Source organism: Erythrolamprus reginae, chromosome 3 (genome assembly GCF_031021105.1).
Source record: "Erythrolamprus reginae isolate rEryReg1 chromosome 3, rEryReg1.hap1, whole genome shotgun sequence".
Classification (NCBI taxonomy): domain Eukaryota; kingdom Metazoa; phylum Chordata; class Lepidosauria; order Squamata; family Dipsadidae; genus Erythrolamprus; species Erythrolamprus reginae.
The window spans coordinates 200,255,131-200,272,545 of NC_091952.1; the positions used below are offsets into that span (position 1 = coordinate 200,255,131).

Below are 17,415 nucleotides of genomic sequence, written 5' to 3' on the forward strand. Positions count from 1 at the left end.
ACTACAAGGATCAAATACAGTGGAACTCCGACATAAGAGCTGCTCTACTTAAGAGCAACTCGAGATAAGAGCTGGGAGGGGAGAGATATTTTTGTTCTACTTATAAGCCCAAATTCGAGATACAAGCGCCAAGGAGCTGTCTCCTGAAGCCAAACGCTAACTTCCGCGTTCAGCTTCAGGAGACAGCTGCGAAGCGGCGCGCGTGTTTTAAAAGGTTGCAGCCGGCCTGGGGGGCTCGGGGGGGGGGGGCTTGCAGCTTTCTTTCTTGCTCTTTTTCTTTCTCTCTTTTACCTTCCCTTCCTCTATTTCTTCTTTTCTTTCTCCTTCCCACCTTCTTCCCTCCCTCCCTCCCTTCACTCATTCCTCTCTTACTCTCCCCTTTCATAAGTTTTCTTGCTTCCTTCCTCTGTTCCTGTCCCTTCCCCCTTTCTTTCTTTCTTTCTTTCTTTCTTTCTTTCTCTCTTTCTTGCTCTTTTTCTTGCTCTCTTTTACCTTCCCTTCCTCTATTTCTTCTTTTCTTTCTCCTTCCCACCTTCTTCCCTCCCTCCCTCCCTTCACTCATTCCTCTCTTACTCTCCCCTTTCATAAGTTTCCTTGCTTCCTTCCTCTGTTCCTGTCCCTTCCCTCTTTCCTTCCTTCCCACCCTCCGTCCATTCATTCACCCATTCCTCTCTTGATCGCTTAAAGCCGGTCCCTGGTGCAAAAAGGGTTGGGGACCTCTGTCCTACAGGATTGGGTGGCAGAGAAGTTGAACATATGTAAATTTAAAAGTTTAAGAAAGTTTACAAGTTAAGTGAAAGAAACTTCATTATTCATTTATATGTACATGTACATTTCTTCATTAAAAACATGTCTTTCTGCATAATTTAGACTAACTTTGTGAGTTTTTTGAGGGCTGGAACCAATTAAAATTATTTACATTAATTCCTATGGGGAAAAGTCGTTCGAGATAAGAGCTGCTCGACTTAAGAGCCCAGGTCCGGAACGAATTAAACTCGTATCTCGAGGTACCACTGTACCTCCAAAAGATGAAAAAAGGAATTGATTTTATTCCTCAATGTAAATAAAAAGCAATACACCTTTGCAGAATCTATGACATACAATGAAAACGTATACAAAAGGAATAACCACAGCCTATAAGTCAAAGAAGAAAAGGGAGAACAGAAGCAACAGGACATACTAATGAAAGAAATAGATCAGCTGGAAAAAAGGCTTCGAGTAAAGCCAGGTGATAAACAAATTACTGAAATGTTAACATCAGCTAAACATAAATTAAATTTAATAGAACAAACAGAATATGTAAAAAGTCAAATATACAAATCAGTATCTTTTTGAAAATGCAAATAAGTCGGGGAAGTGGTTGGCATACAAATTACAAAAAGAAAAAGAAAACAGGATAATTTATCAGTTGCAGGAATGAACTAGAGAATTTACAAAACAAGGGAGAAGAAATCAACAGGATTGCAACAAAATATTTTGAGAATTTATATGGATAGGAGAAAATTGAGACAGATAAAATAAATGATTATCTAAAAGAGGGAAATATGCCTGTACTGGAAGAAGAAACAAGAGTGTTGTTAAATAAAGAGATAAGACAGAATATGACCCAAATGATCCAAAGACAGAAAAGCAACAAAACTCTGGAAACAAATGGCCTACGAGGGAAGTTCTATGAACCATGGAGGAACTAATAGAACCAATACTTCTAGAACTATATAACAAAGTACTGTTGGAAACAAAAATGCCTGTATCATGGAGAGAAGCACATACATGGTCATAATGAAATAAGGTACTGATGCAAATTAAATTCAAAACTATAGACTAATTTCACTTATTGAATGAAATTATTCAATACACCTTTGCGCCGCTTCCCAGCTGTCTCCCGAAGCCGAACGCGGACGTTCGGCTTTGGCGATCGGCTTCGGGAGACAGCTGGGAAGCCGCGCGGCTGTTTTAAAAGGTCACAGCCGGGCTGGGGGGCTTCCCAGCACCCCCCGAACCCTGAACTTTTGCCGAACTTCCGGGTTCGGGGTTCGGGAGGTTGCTGGGAAGCCCCCCAGGCCGGCTGTCACCTTTTAAAACAGCCGCGCGGCTTCCCAGCAGTCGCGGAACGCTGTTTTTTTGCGGGGGTTTTTTTGGTTGCACGGATTAATTGACTTTACATTGTTTCCTATGGGAAACAATGTTTCGTCTTACAAACCTTTCGACTTATGAACCTCCTCCTTGCACCAATTAAGTTCGTATCATGAGGTATTACTGTACATCCAAAGAAACAAGGAGGAGTTGTTTTCCTGGATGCTCAGAAAGCATTCGGTAATCTAAGTTGGAAACATATGATTCGACAAATTAGAGAAATGAATTTTGCAGAGAAATTTGAACAAATGATAGAAATAGTATATTCTACCCAAAAAGCAACATAAAAATGTCAGATTAACACAGTTGGAAGGGACGTTGTAGGTCATCTAGTCCAGCCCCCTGCTCAAACAAGAGATCCTACACCTGTGATGGCGAACCTGTTGCCAGCTGCTCTTCTAGTTTGTGGCACATACATCATACTGGACAGCTGGAGCGCCGAAAAATAGCCTGAAAAATGGCCCAAACAGCCAAAAACCAGGAATGCACACATCGGCCAGCTGGTCTTTGGGATTCTGATGCTCCAGCGCATGCACAAGCACATGCATACACGCATGTTCTGGTTTGGACACTCGGTGCCCAAAAGGTTCGCTATGACTGCCCTACACCATTTTTGAGAAATAGCAGTTCAATCTCTTCTTGAAAGTGATGAAGCTCTCACAACTTCCGAAGGCAAACTGTTCCATTGATTGAGTGTTTTCATTGCCAGAAAGTTTCCCCTTATTTCTAGGTCGAATCTCTCCTTGATCAATTTTTTATTCATTATCCCTACTCTGGCTTTCAGGTGCTTTGGAAAATAGCTTGAGCATCTCCTCTCTGTGGCAGCCCCACAAATTTTGGAGCAGTGATATCATGTCTCCCCTGGTTCTTCTCTTCACCCATGCCCAGTTCCTGTAGAGGTTCTTCATATGTTTTAGTCCCCAGTCCCCTAATTATCCTGGTTGCTCTTTTCTGCACTCTTTCTAGAGTCTCAACATCTTTTTTATAGTGTGGTGACCAAAACTGGATGCAGTACTCTAGGTGTGGTTTAACTAAGGCTTTATAGAATTTATTTATTTATTTATTTATTACTTAGATTTGTATGCCGCCCCTCTCCGAAGACTCGGGGCGGCTCACAACATGTAAAAAACAAATCATAAGCAATCCGACAGATTTAAAATATTTAAATATTTAAAAAACCCCATATGCTAACAGTCACACACACAGACATACCATGCATAAATTAAACGTGCCCGGGGGAGATGTTTCAGTTCCCCCATGCCTGCCGGCAAAGGTGGGTTTTAAGGAGTTTACGGAAGGCAGGAAGAGTAGGGGCAGTTCTAATCTCCGGGGGGAGTTGGTTCCAGAGGGCCGGGGCCGCCACAGAGAAGGCTCTTCCCCTGGGGCCCGCCAACCGACATTGTTTAGTTGACGGGACCCGGAGAAGGCCCACTCTGTGGGACCTAATCGGTCGCTGGGATTCGTGCGGCAGGAGGCGGTCTCGGAGATATTCTGGTCCGATGCCATGAAGGGCTTTAAAGGTCATAACCAACACTTTGAATTGTGACCGGAAATTGATCGGCAACCAATGCAGACTGCGGAGTGATGGTGAAACATGGGCATACCTAGGTAGGCCCATGACTGCTCTCGCAGCTGCATTTTGCACGATCTGAAGTTTCCGAACACTTTTCAAAGGTAGCCCCATGTAGAGAGCATTACAGTAGTCGAATCTCGAGGTGATGAGGGCATGAGTGACTGTGAGCAATGAGTCCCGGTCCAGATAGGGCCGCAACTGGTGCACCAGGCGAACCTGGGCAAACGCCCCCCTCGCCACAGCTGAAAGATGTTGTTCTAATGTGAGCTGTGGATCGAGGAGGACGCCCAAGTTGCGGACCCTCTCTGAGGGGGTCAATAATTCCCCCCCCAGGGTGATGGACGGACAGATGGAATTGTCCTTGGGAGGCAGAACCCACAGCCACTCCGTCTTATCCGGGTTGAGCTTGAGTCTGTTGACACCCATCCAGGCCCCAACAGCCTCCAGGCACCGGCACATCACTTCCACCGCTTCGTTGACTGGGCATGGGGTGGAGATGTAAAGCTGGGTATCATCCGCATATTGATGATACCTCACCCCATGTCCTTGGATGATCTCGCCCAGCGGTTTCATGTAGATGTTGAATAGCAGGGGGGAGAGGACCGACCCCTGAGGCACCCCACACGGGAGAAACCTAGGAGTCGACCTCTGGCCCCCCACTAACACCGACTGCGACCGGCCAGAGAGGTAGGAGGAGAACCACTGAAGGACAGTGCCTCCCACTCCCAACCCCTCCAGCCGGTGCAGAAGGATACCATGGTCGATGGTATCGAAAGCCGCTGAGAGGTCAAGGAGCACCAGGACAGAGGATAAACCCCTGTCCCGGGCCCGCCAGAGATCATCCATCAACGCGACCAAAGCGGTTTCCGTGCTGTAACCGGCCCTGAAACCCGACTGTTGGGGACCTAGATAATCGGCTTCTTCCAAGGACCGCTGGAGCTGGAGTGCCACCACCTTCTCGACAACCTTCCCCATAAAGGGAAGGTTGGAGACTGGACGATAGTTGTTAAGTACGGCTGGGTCCAGAGAGGGCTTCTTGAGGAGGGGGCGCACAAGCGCTTCTTTATAGAGTGATGGAAAAACTCCCCTCCCCAAGGAAGCGTTGGTAATCTCCTGGGCCCAGCTCCGTGTCACCTCCCTGCTGGCCGAAACCAACCAGGAGGGACACGGATCCAGTAAACAGGTGGCGGAACTCACAGCTCCGATGGCCTTGTCCACTTCATCAGGTGTCACCAGATCAAACTCTTCCCAGACAGGTGGACAAGTACGTGCCCCAGTCACCTCGACTGACTCGTTGTCAGTCGACTCTGTTACACAATTGGAGTCGAGATCGGCCCGGATCCGAGCGACTTTATCAGCGAAAAACGTGTTAAAATCCTCGGCACTACTCTGTAAGGGCTCCCCAACTCCCCCCTGGTTGAGAAGGGAGCGGGTCACCCTAAACAGAGCGGCCGGGCGGGATTCCGCTGATGCAATCAAGGCGGCATGGTACGCGCATCTTGCCGCCTTGAGCGCCACTTTGTAAGTCTTAATAAAAGCTCTTACAAGTGTTCGATCGGATTCAGACCTACTCTTCCTCCATCGCTTCTCTAGACGTCTCTTTTGGCGTTTCAACTCCCGGAGCTCCTCGTTGAACCATGGGGCTCTACGGGGTCTAGCGCCATGGAGAGGTCGCAAAGGCGCAATCCGGTCAAGAGCCCCCGCTGCAGCCCTGTTCCAGGCCTCCGCGAGAGACTCCGCCGAACTGTGGACGAGTGCCTCTGGAATAACCCCAAGCGCCGTCTGAAAGCCCTCTGGGTCCATCAGGCGCCTGGGGCGGAACATCTTCATTGGTTCCGCCTCCCTGCGGGGGAGGATTGGAGCCAGGAAGTCAAGCCGTAGTAGAAAATGGTCTGACCATGACAAAGGCAACACTTCTAAGCCCCTTAGTCTCAGACCATTACTCAATTGCTCGGAGAGGAATACCATGTCAGGTGCGTGCCCTCCCTCGTGAGTCGGACCCTGAACTACTTGAGTCAGGTCCACGGCTGTCATGGTGGCCATGAACTCCTGTGCCAACCCAGAGGTTTCGCCGAGTGACGGCAGATTGAAGTCCCCCAAGACAATAAGTCTGGGGAACTCTACCGCCAACCTGGCTACCTCCTCGAGTAGCACAGGCAGGGCTTTTGACACGCAGCTGGGAGGCAGGTACGTGAGAAATAAGCCCACCTGAACTCCTAAGTCCAACTTCATCAAGAGAGACTCGCAACCCGCTATTTCCGGAGCAATGAGTCTACGCAGGCAAAGGCTCTCCCTGGCTACAATAGCCACTCCTCCCCCCCTCCCCTGGGGTCGCGGTTGATGCCATATCTGAAACCCGGCTGGGCAAATTTCAGAGAGAGGAACACCTCCCTCCGGGCCCAGCCAGGTTTCAGTAATACATGCCAGGTCGGCCTCCTCATCCAGGATCAAATCCCGGATGAGGAGAGCTTTATTAACCACCGACCTGGCATTCAACAGCAGCAACCTGAGCCCAGGGCCAGAGTTACACTCATCACCAGTACCCAAGATTGGGCTCACAGAGCCAGAACAGGGGACCGTTATTAAGCAACGGTCCCTCGTTCCCCTGGAACGGCTAACTCTGTGGCCCCCGCCATATCTGCCTCTCCCCAGCAACACAGGGATATTCCGACCCCCTGCCACCCCAGAGATCGGTGCCCCTCCCTCTCCTGTCTCCCGGGCGTCAGGTGGGCCAGACATATCATTCACACTACTATCGATACACTCATCCATACCATATCCCCCCCCGCCCCCGCCCTCGCCCATCCAATCGTACCAGTCATTCGATTCGTAACCACAAGCAAATTTATCCCAATCATCCATTACTTAGAACCCTAATAACGTTAAAAATCAATTAAATTAATAATAGTATAAAATGACAGTTAATAACAATTTAAAAACACTAAAAACTGTTAAAAATATAACTATATACAATATACACTAAAATTATAAGTTAATATAGATTAATATAAAATTAATTTCGTTGATGGTATAAACAGATCTTAAAAATATTCTTCAATCATCAGTAATCAGTCAGTCCAGGCATGATGTTCTTCTGGTCTTCACAGGTCTTAGGTCTTAGTCTAATTTAAAAAGCCTTGATCTTAAAAATTTTCTCTCTTTCTGGGTGTCTTTTTAAAAACAGTCCACAAGGGGGCAGTGTTCTTCAATTCATCCACAGTCCACCGGGAGCATAGTCTTTCAGCAGTAGTATACATAGATCACAGAGATTAAGGTTAAAAGGGGAAGAGGGGGGGGGGGAGGAAGTAAATAGAATAGTCCTCAGTTTTTTAACTCCCCTTGGCCCCCAGTAGCTCTCACCCACTGGTGCCAACGGGAGGGGGCTAACTTAATTGCCCCTAGATGTCCTCGTTCGTCTGTTGGTGTTACGGCTAGCTTCCGACACTGGACTCCATTCTTCCCCGCTGTCTCTCTCTCTCTCTCTCCCCCGTATTGTCTCTGCCGCTCCCAATCATCACCATCTCGGCACCAGACCTCTCACCTCCGGAGTCGAGCTGGGGATCCATCTCAGTAGGGGACTCGGCTCCCTTTACTCCCCACAATTTCTCTCATCACCTCTCCGCCGGCGCCGCGAGCCTCCGACCTCTATCCGGTCCCGCCGCCATTCTCCGCGCCGGCAAGATGTTCCTCTGGTGCCGCGCTCTGTCAGCTCTCCCTCGGCACCCTCGACACCCCCTCAGCAATGGCTCGGCGTTCCTTCGTCCTCTCCCCTCTCTCCAGCAAGGCTGCATCTCACCGAGGTTGTGCCCTCTGCGAGGCTCCGCCAAACACCAAACGCCGAACGCCGCCGCCATCTCCATACTTCACTGGCCACCTTTCCTTGCCGCGGTCTTTCTCGGCGGCCCCCCCAACAGGCGGGAAAGTTCCCAACCCTCAAGATCACAGAAGTAGGGGGACAAAGTGGCTAGTAGGCTCCGACCCATCTCCAACCGTCTTAAGCCCGGATTGACCCATTTTCCTGATGATTCCCGTCATTCAGGGGAGCAGCGGACCCACCATGCTCCTCACTGCTCACCCGGAACCGGATAGTAATGGTATTACTATCTCACTTGATCTTGATTGTATCCCTCTGTTGATGCAATTTAGGATTGCATTGCCTTTTTTGGCTGCCGCTGCACACTGCTGCCTCATGTTTAGCCGGTTGTCTAGTACAGTGATTTGCAACCTTTTTTGAGCTGCGGCACATTTTTTACATTTACAAAATCCTGGGGCACACCACTGACCAAAATGACACAAAATGACACTCTAACACAGTACATATTATACATATAGTTAATAATATAGTTTCTAAATGTATTTATACCTCACTCGCCAGGGACACACAATGACAAGTGTGCGGCAGCCCGAGCGGGGACCTTCCTGAGTGTGGATGAGAGGCGGCCTGCTATTGGTTCATCGCTAATGGTCGGGATGAATCCTAGGTGGTGATTGGTCAGTGAGCGTTCCCTGTGCCTCCATTCTTCCTGTCGCTGATAGCTGGAGGGATTGTGAGGGGAATGTTTATGTTCGGATGGAGGCGGCTGGTGGTGGGGTAGATAAATGGCCTCTGTGGGCCATATCTGGCACATGGGCCGTAGTTTGGGGACCCATGTTTAATTTCCCACAGCACACCTGACCATGTCTCACGGCACACTAGTGTGCCGTGGCACACTGGTTGAAAAACACTGGTCTAGTAGAACTCCAAGATCCTTCTCACAGTCACTGATATTAAGCCTGGTTTCATCCAGTTTATATGCAATCCCTATCCCTTATCCCTCATTCCTTCCTTACCTTCTATTGCCAGCCTCACTTATCAAGTTTGAACAGAGTTCCATTCTCCACACTCATCAACTGTGAACAGAGTTCCATTCTGCTCCACTCATCAAGTGTGAAAAGAGTTCCGTTTCCCTTCTCTCCCTCTCTTTGCACCAATTGCTCTTTATGAGTGTTTGCAGAAGTAATGCCTTCCCCTCCATTTCCACCCCCACTCATCAAGTTTGAAGGAGTTCCATTCCAACTAGTGGACACATAGAGAGCAAAAGGGATGGATCTCCAACTTTCCTCTGTTGCTGGAAGGAAATCCTCCATGCAGACTATTGGACACAAGGAGAGCAAAAGCAAGTTCTTGCTGGCGACAAAGTGTCCCATGCGCCCAAAAGCCCCGGGTGAATGGATTTTGTGCCTGTTTGGAGAAAGGCCTATGACTAAGCAGTGGGCCGAACAGCTAGGGCCCTTTCAGCAAAGGAGAAAAGGCAGAGCCCAATAGTTGGAGGCGAAAAGCTGGAGAACAATCAGGCATGGCCAACAGGAAAAGGCGAAAAGTCCTAGACCCGTGCATCTGTTACACTGGGACAGAGGAAAAGTTTTGTGTTTATGGTTCACAACTCTCATCCTGCCAGATCTCATGGTTGTCCATACTGCCCTTGTCCTGCAGGATCTTTGTGGTAGAGGGGGCTACTAGCACGGCAGCTCAATAGAATGGAATGGCTGAATTGGGCATCTAATTTCTGCTTGGAGAGCACAAATTAAGTGATTCTAGGTAGGTTATCTGTCCATGTAGTCTAGTGATTTGTTTATAAAGAGGACAGTATCCAATTTTGAAATGAGTACTGTGAAAGACAGCTGTAAAACAAATATTACACTGAACTAAGACAGTCATTTTGAAGTCAAGTAAAATCACAAACTCAAGTGCACTAACTCTAAATGTGTTATTGCTATTTTTTGCTCCTGATCTTTCTCCTCCTCTAAGTCAGACTCTACTGTCATTGGCATATTTGCCACCTCTGGTGGCCCTTCAGTTTCATTCAGGCCAATTTCTCCCCCACTCTCACTCTCTGCATCCCTAGCTTCCTGTAATCCTTTTACAATTCCAATTTCAAGTGCTGATTTTGTTTCATGACGAAATCTTTAATTTCTTTACAAATCTCCTTATGAATCTCATCCAACGAGTCTCTTATTTCCTCCATCTCTTCTGCATAGAATGACTAATATTGTCCGGTTGTTTGTAACAATCTACAAAAAATCCTAAAAAGCCACTCTCTAGTATTCCTTATGTCCAAATCAGTCCTTTTTTAAATAAGTCCAAAGGCAACAACAGATTTATTTAATCCAGATAATTTATTTCATGAAGGTCAAATCTAGGTAAATAGGAAATTTCAACTCAGAGACTTTTTCATCGTAAAACCTCCTTAAATTTCTTGCTACTTCCCCCCCAAAGTTTCACTTTTCAATGCAAATAAACTTGAAAATTTTTTTTTAAAATTAAATAATTAAATAATTAAAATTTAAGCTTTCAGAATCCACCAATGCTCTTCCAAAATAGGTTTTAGTCATTAACTTTTACTTCCATCCAATACAAATTAAACAATTCCAATATCTATTTAGCCCCCCCCCCCCCCCATTTCTCAAAATATTTTCTAGTAATCCAAAGACAAAAGATTCAAGTGTTTTTAGACTATAAGAAACATGGAAAATATTATCTGCCAAGAGAGCTAGTTTGGTGTAACTGTTAAGGAATCAGGCTAGAAACCAGGAAAGTGAGTTTTATTCCTGTCTTAGGCACAAAGTCTAAGTGACAAGTCACTTCTGAAATCTTGCAAAGAAAATGGCAACTGCGGGTTTTTTGAGCAAGTCACCAAGAGTTACTTAATACTAACTTAAAAACATCTTCCCAAAAAATTCTGCCAAAAGACACCTTAGGAAAGACAGAGTGAGTAAGAACCCAAGTGTTATCTTATTCTGTAAACAACTGCACAGATACAAGAGATATACGCTCAATCTTGCAAAGAAAACTGCAACTGCAGGTAACTTACTCCTTGAGGGAGTCACCAAGAGTCAATATTAACTCAAAAGACATCGTCCAAAAATATTCTGTCAAAAGACACGTTAGGAAAGACAGACTGAGTAGTAACCCAAGTGTTATCTTATTCTGTAAATCAGTGTTTCCCAACCTTGGCAACATTCGCTGGCTGGGGAATTCTGGGAGTTGAAGTCCAAATATCTTCAAGTTGCCGAGGTTGGGAAACACTGCTGTAAATAACTGCACAGATACAACAACTATGTGTCCAATTTGCAGAAAACTTTTGACCAAATAGCGATTGAATCCGCTTCCGTTCATTTAGGAATTTACTGAACCGTAATAAATCAGATAAATCAGCTGTGTTTAAATACTTCTAGGACTTGTGACAGCTGAGCTAGGCTGTCACAAAACGGTGTTTTTATAAAATGACATTTGCATGGCAACTTTTCTAAATTATTAATTTTACCATTAAGAGCATGCAAATAAAAACAAATGTCATTATCGCAGGATGGAAAAAATACAGACGATGCTAAGAATCAGTACAACGATTTTTTTTTAAAAAAGAAGCCAACCCACGCAGCTAACAGGAAGCATACAGTATTTTAAATTCATTTTGTAAACCGTTGTTTAAGTCATTCCTAGCATGCAGGGGGAAAAAACCACGTAGAGGCTTCATAGCCGTCTTGCTTTCGGCTGTAAATTCTCGCCCTTCTGCTGAACTTGTAGCTTGACTACTCAGCTGTTCCTTGCTCGGTGTCTTCCTATCCTGGTTCCCGGTGCTCTGCGTGACCCGAAGGGAGCCCGGGGGAAGGGGACTGGGACCGGGACCACGGGGGAGGACGCCGCCGGCTAAAGCAGAGGCGCAGTCCCATTAACGCCGCCGCATTTTAATTCGCCTCCCCTCCCTTACGTTACCTGGTGGACCGCGTTACGGAAGCCCTCATAGTTATCCTGGTGACACCGGACTATTATGGCGTCATTGGACTGGTCCCGGCGTCGGTCGTACACGGAGACCGTGAGGGTTTTGCCGTCGGGGTTGCGTGCTGCCGCCGCCGCCGCCATGTTGCGCCGACTGACGACCTCCCGCCCTGCTTGCCAAACACAAGATCGTTTTCGTTTTAGCAGAGGAAAAGAAACGGAGCGGCTGAAGAGAAAGAGGCGGGGCCTGCATAATACGGGAGAGCGGGCGAAGCGATCGGGGCCCGCTCAAAGTCAATAGAGGCGAGAGGGAATAGAGGGAGGGGGCCGGTGGGGGACGCCCGCAAGACTTTCGTTTCCTTTGCAGGAAGCAGCGGTCCGGCGGAGTGAAGCTTCCGAGAAAAGACAGCGCCCTCGTATTTATTTATTTAATTAATTCATCGTAGGTCGATTTGTCATCCCTGTAACGAACAGATCCAATTGAAGATGCCAAGCGGCCGCTCTGCGATGCAAGACGCACAGAAGGAAGAATTCTGCTATCTTTCTCTGGGGGGCCTTACTTCATTTAGTTTGGGCCGAGTGAATAACGTTCGTTTTTTTTCAAGCAAAACATAAAAGCCTAACCTATTACAGCATTTTAAACTTATAGCTAAGCACTGGTTTATTTTACGTTTTATTTTGTATATAAAACACATGATGCAAAGTAAACCAGTGCTTATATATTTAAAATAGTAATAAGTTGGGATTTAAAATAAATAAATAAATCGCCCTTCCTGGCTTCTGTTGCTTTTTAAAAGTTAAGAATTGTTTCGTTTAATTTTTATTTTAGTGCATTGTGTATTATTTTTTTCTATTTTGTATTCTATTAAAAGAAATATTTGTTATCTTTATTAACATAATTTATTTATTTTATTTATTTATTTAGTCCAATACACAATACACAATGAAGGTTATAGAGCAGCAGTCCCCAAACTACGGCCTGCGGGCCGCATGCGGCCTGCTGAGGCCATTTATCCGACCCGTGGGTGACTTGACAGGAACACAGGATGAGTCTACATCCTGTGCTGGCCACTGTTCCCTCTAGGCTGTGCGGTCAAACCCTGGCATCAGAGTTGGGGCAGGGAGCGGCAAGGAAAGTGCGGGGAAGTCTTGCACAGTTCCCCATTCCACTGCCAGCCTGACATGCACCTGGGGGGGGGGAGGGCTAAGCACTCCGCTGCGAACTTCAAAGAGGCTCAGCACCGGCCCATCCGCAGCGGCCGGGGGCAGCAGTGGCTCCCTCTCTTTCCCCACCACCTGTGTCTATCGTTGGCACCTCCCGCCAAGATGAGGATTGCGCCCAGAGGAGGCGGTGAGAGTCTGCCCGCTCGCTGAGGAACCTCTGCATCCGAAGCGACAGTGGCAAGAACGTCCCCATCGATCTCATCTCACCAGAGGTAAAGGAAGGCCTGCCAAAAGCCGAGCCAGGCACAACACGCACACACCCGCCTCCTCCTCTTTGAGTTGCCGGCTCCCATTTTCTAAATGGGGATTGAATGGGAGTCCGGGGTTGGAGGCTTGTCGGACGAGTCCTCCATGGGGAGAGAAGAGGGAGGGTGAAAGAGGGAAAAGAGAGAGAAGTGGAGAGAAAGAAAAGGGAAAGAGAAGGGAAAAAGAGAGAGGGAAAGAGAAGTGGAGAGGAAGGAAGAAGGGAGGGAAGGAAGGGGGAGAAAGGGAGGGAGGAAGAGATAACGAGAGAGCAAGAGAAAGAAAAAAAGCAAGAGAGAGTGAGAGAAAAAGAAAGCAAGAGAGAAAAGGAGGAAGGAAGGAGAAATGGAGGGAAAAGGAAGGAAGGAAGAATGAAATGAATGGAGGGATGGAGGAAGGACTTTTTTGGGGGGAGGGGTGTAAATTTTTTTAATTTTTTCTCTCAACATACATTCAAACAATACAGTGTGCCATCTAAATTCCATGAATAAAATGCGGTATTTTGTTAGTAACTAATATCAATCATCAAAAAAGTTGCAAAAGTTTTTCTGTTGTCATCCAGGTACATACTCTTCTTTTAATTAAATTCCCTCCTTAATGTTCCTTCAAAAAGTACACCAATTATATTTTTAACTTATTAACCAATATGCCAAAGTGCTTCCTTCTTTCTTTATACATTTTTCTATAAACCAAGAAAACCTTGTATAGCCAATCAGATGTTAACAAAAGAAAATTAAAAACAGAACATAAACATATATGAATTTCAGACTTCTTCCCCCCCTCTAAATAGTGCGTTCCCATTTTGTTTTTTATTTTAAAATAAGGGATGTGCAGTGTGCATAGGGATTTGTTCATCGTTTTTTTTAATAGTCCGGCCCTCCAACAGTCCCAAGGCAGTGAACTGGCCCCGTGTAAAAAGTTTGGGGACCCGTTATAGAGGATATAGTGTAGAAAATTAGCACCCGCGTCTTTCCTAGAAGAATGAAATGTTCTAGAAAATATTTAAAAGACAGAATATTTCCACTAAGAAATATAAAAATCATAAAGGAAACAGAAACAAAAGACCCAGCTCTCTTCCCCCAGCACATATTTTGGTATCGTCATTAAAATCATCCTTCCATGCACTTGGCAGAGACAAATTGAATCCCTAGAACAAACTGAATTCCATGGGATGTTCCGGCTGGAGGGTCAGGGTAGGCTCCCTGGGAAACTTAGCATTTTAGAATTTAGACAGTGCTTTCCAGCCCAATAATATGGATCCTCATTTTACAGACCTTGGAAGGATGGAAGGCTTAGTCAACCTTGAGCCTACTGAGATTCAATCTGCCAAACTGCTGGCAGCCGGTGATCAGCAGAAGTAGCTTGCAGTACTGCACTCTTTACCATTGCGCCACCGAGACTTGCTTGACACCTGGGACAAAAAGGCAGTTGCCTGTCCAGGTGGGCATGAAAAAGCAAAAGCTTGTGTAACATGTGGACTTTGCTCAGGAATGAAGTTGGAAAACCAATTTGGCTAAATACAGGTACTTACAAGAAAAGGGAACTATATAAATAGGAATGTTGAGGTTTTTGTTGTTGTAATCAGATTTTTAAACACTGGAATTTGGAAATAAAATATTGCTGGAGAGTGATGTTTTAAGCCTAAATTATGTGCTGATTAAAATCTTAATTCTTCCTCTATGGAAAGGCAGCCCAGGCTGAGCAAGCATTCTGCAGAATCCATGACCACAAAGCAATTAAACCCATAGAACTTCCATATAAGGATGCATTTATTTTTTATTTATTTATTATTTGGATTTGTATGCCGCCCCTCTCCGAAGACTCGGGGCGGCTCACAACAAGTGAAAAACAATCCAATACAATCCAATTAATTAAAATATTATAAGTTTAAGAAAATCCCCAATACTAACATACACACATACAGGCATACCATATATAACTTCAACTGACATTCCTTTGCAATCACACAATCTATGGGAAAAGGCAAGGAATGTAGCCTTTGTTTATTACTTAAAGAGAAGCTTGCCTTATAAGGTACAAAAGTAAATAGTTGCTGGAGAATGGTTTAAATGTATGTGGCGTTCGCAATTGGTTATTCTGTACCACATGTCAGAACTGTGAATACACAATAAATAGGAGAGACCTGGATCCATTCAAGGTCGTCCTCCCATCGAGAAAACATTCTGTCATTTCATTCTGTGACAATTATGGCATGCTGTGCCTTCCTAGAGGGCGACCCACTGAAGGAGGGCTGCATGCCTTCATTTTGTTTGTCTTCCTTCCTGTCTTCCATGCATAAATAAAGACATTGCAAATGCAAACTCAGTTTATGGAATTAGAACAGGGTGGAATCAATATTCCTGAGTTCCAAAAGGTGTTGTTAGTGTTAAACAGCCTTGATGAAACCTGGGACATTATGTCTGCAGTGTTTGAATGCAAACAAGAGCAGGAATTGTGTTTGGAACCCCTAAAGGCATGTTTGATTGTAGAAGAGAACAAAAGCCATTATCGAAAGAACCAGGAGGAAAAATTCCTGAGGTAGGGACCCAAGGAGCAGAGAGAGAACAGAAATTTCCACAGATGGGCTAAGGAAAAAGCAGCAGAAGGGATCAGATTACTGCCTAGCACCAGGGGCGGTGCTTTGTTTGTGGTGAAGCTTCTCATTTAAAAGACTTTGCAAAGAAAAAACTATTTGCAAAGAGTACAATTCACTGGTGGTCAGATTGCTGTTGCATAAGTTGGTTATTACAATAGCAGAGACAAATAGTTAATAGATAGCTGGGCAAGTCAAATAATTGTTAACAATTCTAAATTATTTTTCAGAATGATTCCAGCTGCTCTAGATGCAAATGGCCAGAAGGCTAAAGTCATTGGAAGAGGCAATGTGTGAATTCCATATCTGTGAATGAGGTTTAATGATGTATTATGTGTACCTGAAATGGAGCATAATTTGCTGAGTGTCTCTGGTTTAGACAAGCAAGGATATGAGACCACATTTGTAAATGGGAAGTGTCTCATAAAGAGAAATAGGAATTTATGTGCACAGGGCATAAAAGAAGATAATCTTTATGTATTGTAGGGACAAAGGGTTCAATGTATGCAGACGTTAGTGAGGCAATTTTCAATCATACTTTTTGCATTCTAACTTGCGGTTTCAAGAAAAAAACAACTATACAGTGGTACCTCGTGATACGAACCCCTCGTGATACGAACCCCTTGAGATATGAACCTGGGGTTCGGGAATTTTTTGCCTCTTGTTAAGAACTTTTTCTGGCTTACGAATCCACCGCAGATCGCAAAATGGCACTCCGCTGGGCGCCGCCGCCCGGCTGTCACCTTTTAAAACAGCTGGGGGGTTACTCGGTGTTCTCCCAAACCCGAACTTTTCGGGTGGCTGCCGAGAAGCACCGCCGCCCGGCTGTCACCTTCTGAAACAGCTGGGGAGCTTCTCGGCGTTCTCTTGAACGCCGAACCCGGAAGATCTGCAAAAGTTCGGGTTCGGGAGGCCACCAAGAAGCGCCCGGCTGTTTCAGAAGGTTACAGCCAAGTGCTGCCGCCCGGTGGAGCGCCGTTTTTGCCATCAGCAGTGGCGTTTTCGGCCGATCTGGAGGCTGAAATGGAGGTGGGGATTCCCATTAGGGAATTCCATGGGCGGAGCTTTGACATCACGAAGATGTCCTTCCTGGTCGGCCGAAACGTGGCCTCCAGGAAGGACGTCTTCATGACGTCAAAGCTCCGCCCATGGAATTCCCTATTATTTATTTATTTATTTATTTAGTTACTTACTAGATTTGTATGCTGCCCCTCTCGAAAAGACTCGGGGCGGCTAACAATAAAAAAAGACAATGTAAACAAATCTAATATTAAAAATAATCTAAAAATTGGGATTCCCCACCTCCGTTTCAGCCTACAGATTGGCCGAAAACGCCGCTGCCAATTGCAAAAACGGCGCTCCGCTGGGTGCTGCTGCAGCCGCCCCGAGTCTTCGGAGAGGGGCGGCATACAAATCCAAATAATAAATAAATAAATAAATAAATATAACCTTCTGAAACAGCCGGGCGCTTCTCGGCGGCCTCTGGAACCTGAACCCGAACTTTTGCTGAACTTCCGAGAAGCCCCCCGGCTGTTTCAGAAGGTGACAGCTGGGCGGCGGCGCTTCTCGGTGGCCTCCCGAACCCAAAAGGTTCGGGTTCGGGTGAACGCCGAGAAGCCCCTCGGCTGTTTTAAAAGGTGACAGCTGGGCAGCGGCGCCCAGCAGAGCACCATTTTGCGATTCCCCCCCGCACGCATTAATCGCTTTTACATTGTTTCCTATGGGAAACATTGTTTCGTCTTACGAACCTTTCGCCTTACAAACCACCTGCCGGAACCAATTAAATTCGTAAGACGAGGTATTACTGCATATGAAAAATTTGAATCCATGAGCATTTATCATTGTCTATGTACTTATACTAAAAAAACAGTCAGGTTTTTAAGGCCTAGTATA

General features: G+C 45.9%; 1 protein-coding gene across 3 annotated transcripts in view; it reads right to left on the bottom strand.

Annotated features, from left to right (window-relative positions):
• SMCHD1 (structural maintenance of chromosomes flexible hinge domain containing 1) overlaps positions 1–11,850 on the bottom strand; it is a 93,296-nt gene extending 81,446 nt beyond the window's left edge. For 2 of the 3 annotated variants that reach the window (XM_070747592.1, XM_070747593.1), the window contains exon 1: positions 11,460–11,850. In XM_070747592.1, coding sequence (XP_070603693.1) covers positions 11,460–11,606 — 147 coding nt within the window. In that variant the 5' untranslated portion in view covers positions 11,607–11,850. The remainder of the gene's footprint in view (positions 1–11,459) is intronic. The other variant, XM_070747594.1, reaches the window with a different exon arrangement.
• Between the last annotated feature and the right edge of the window lie 5,565 nt (positions 11,851–17,415).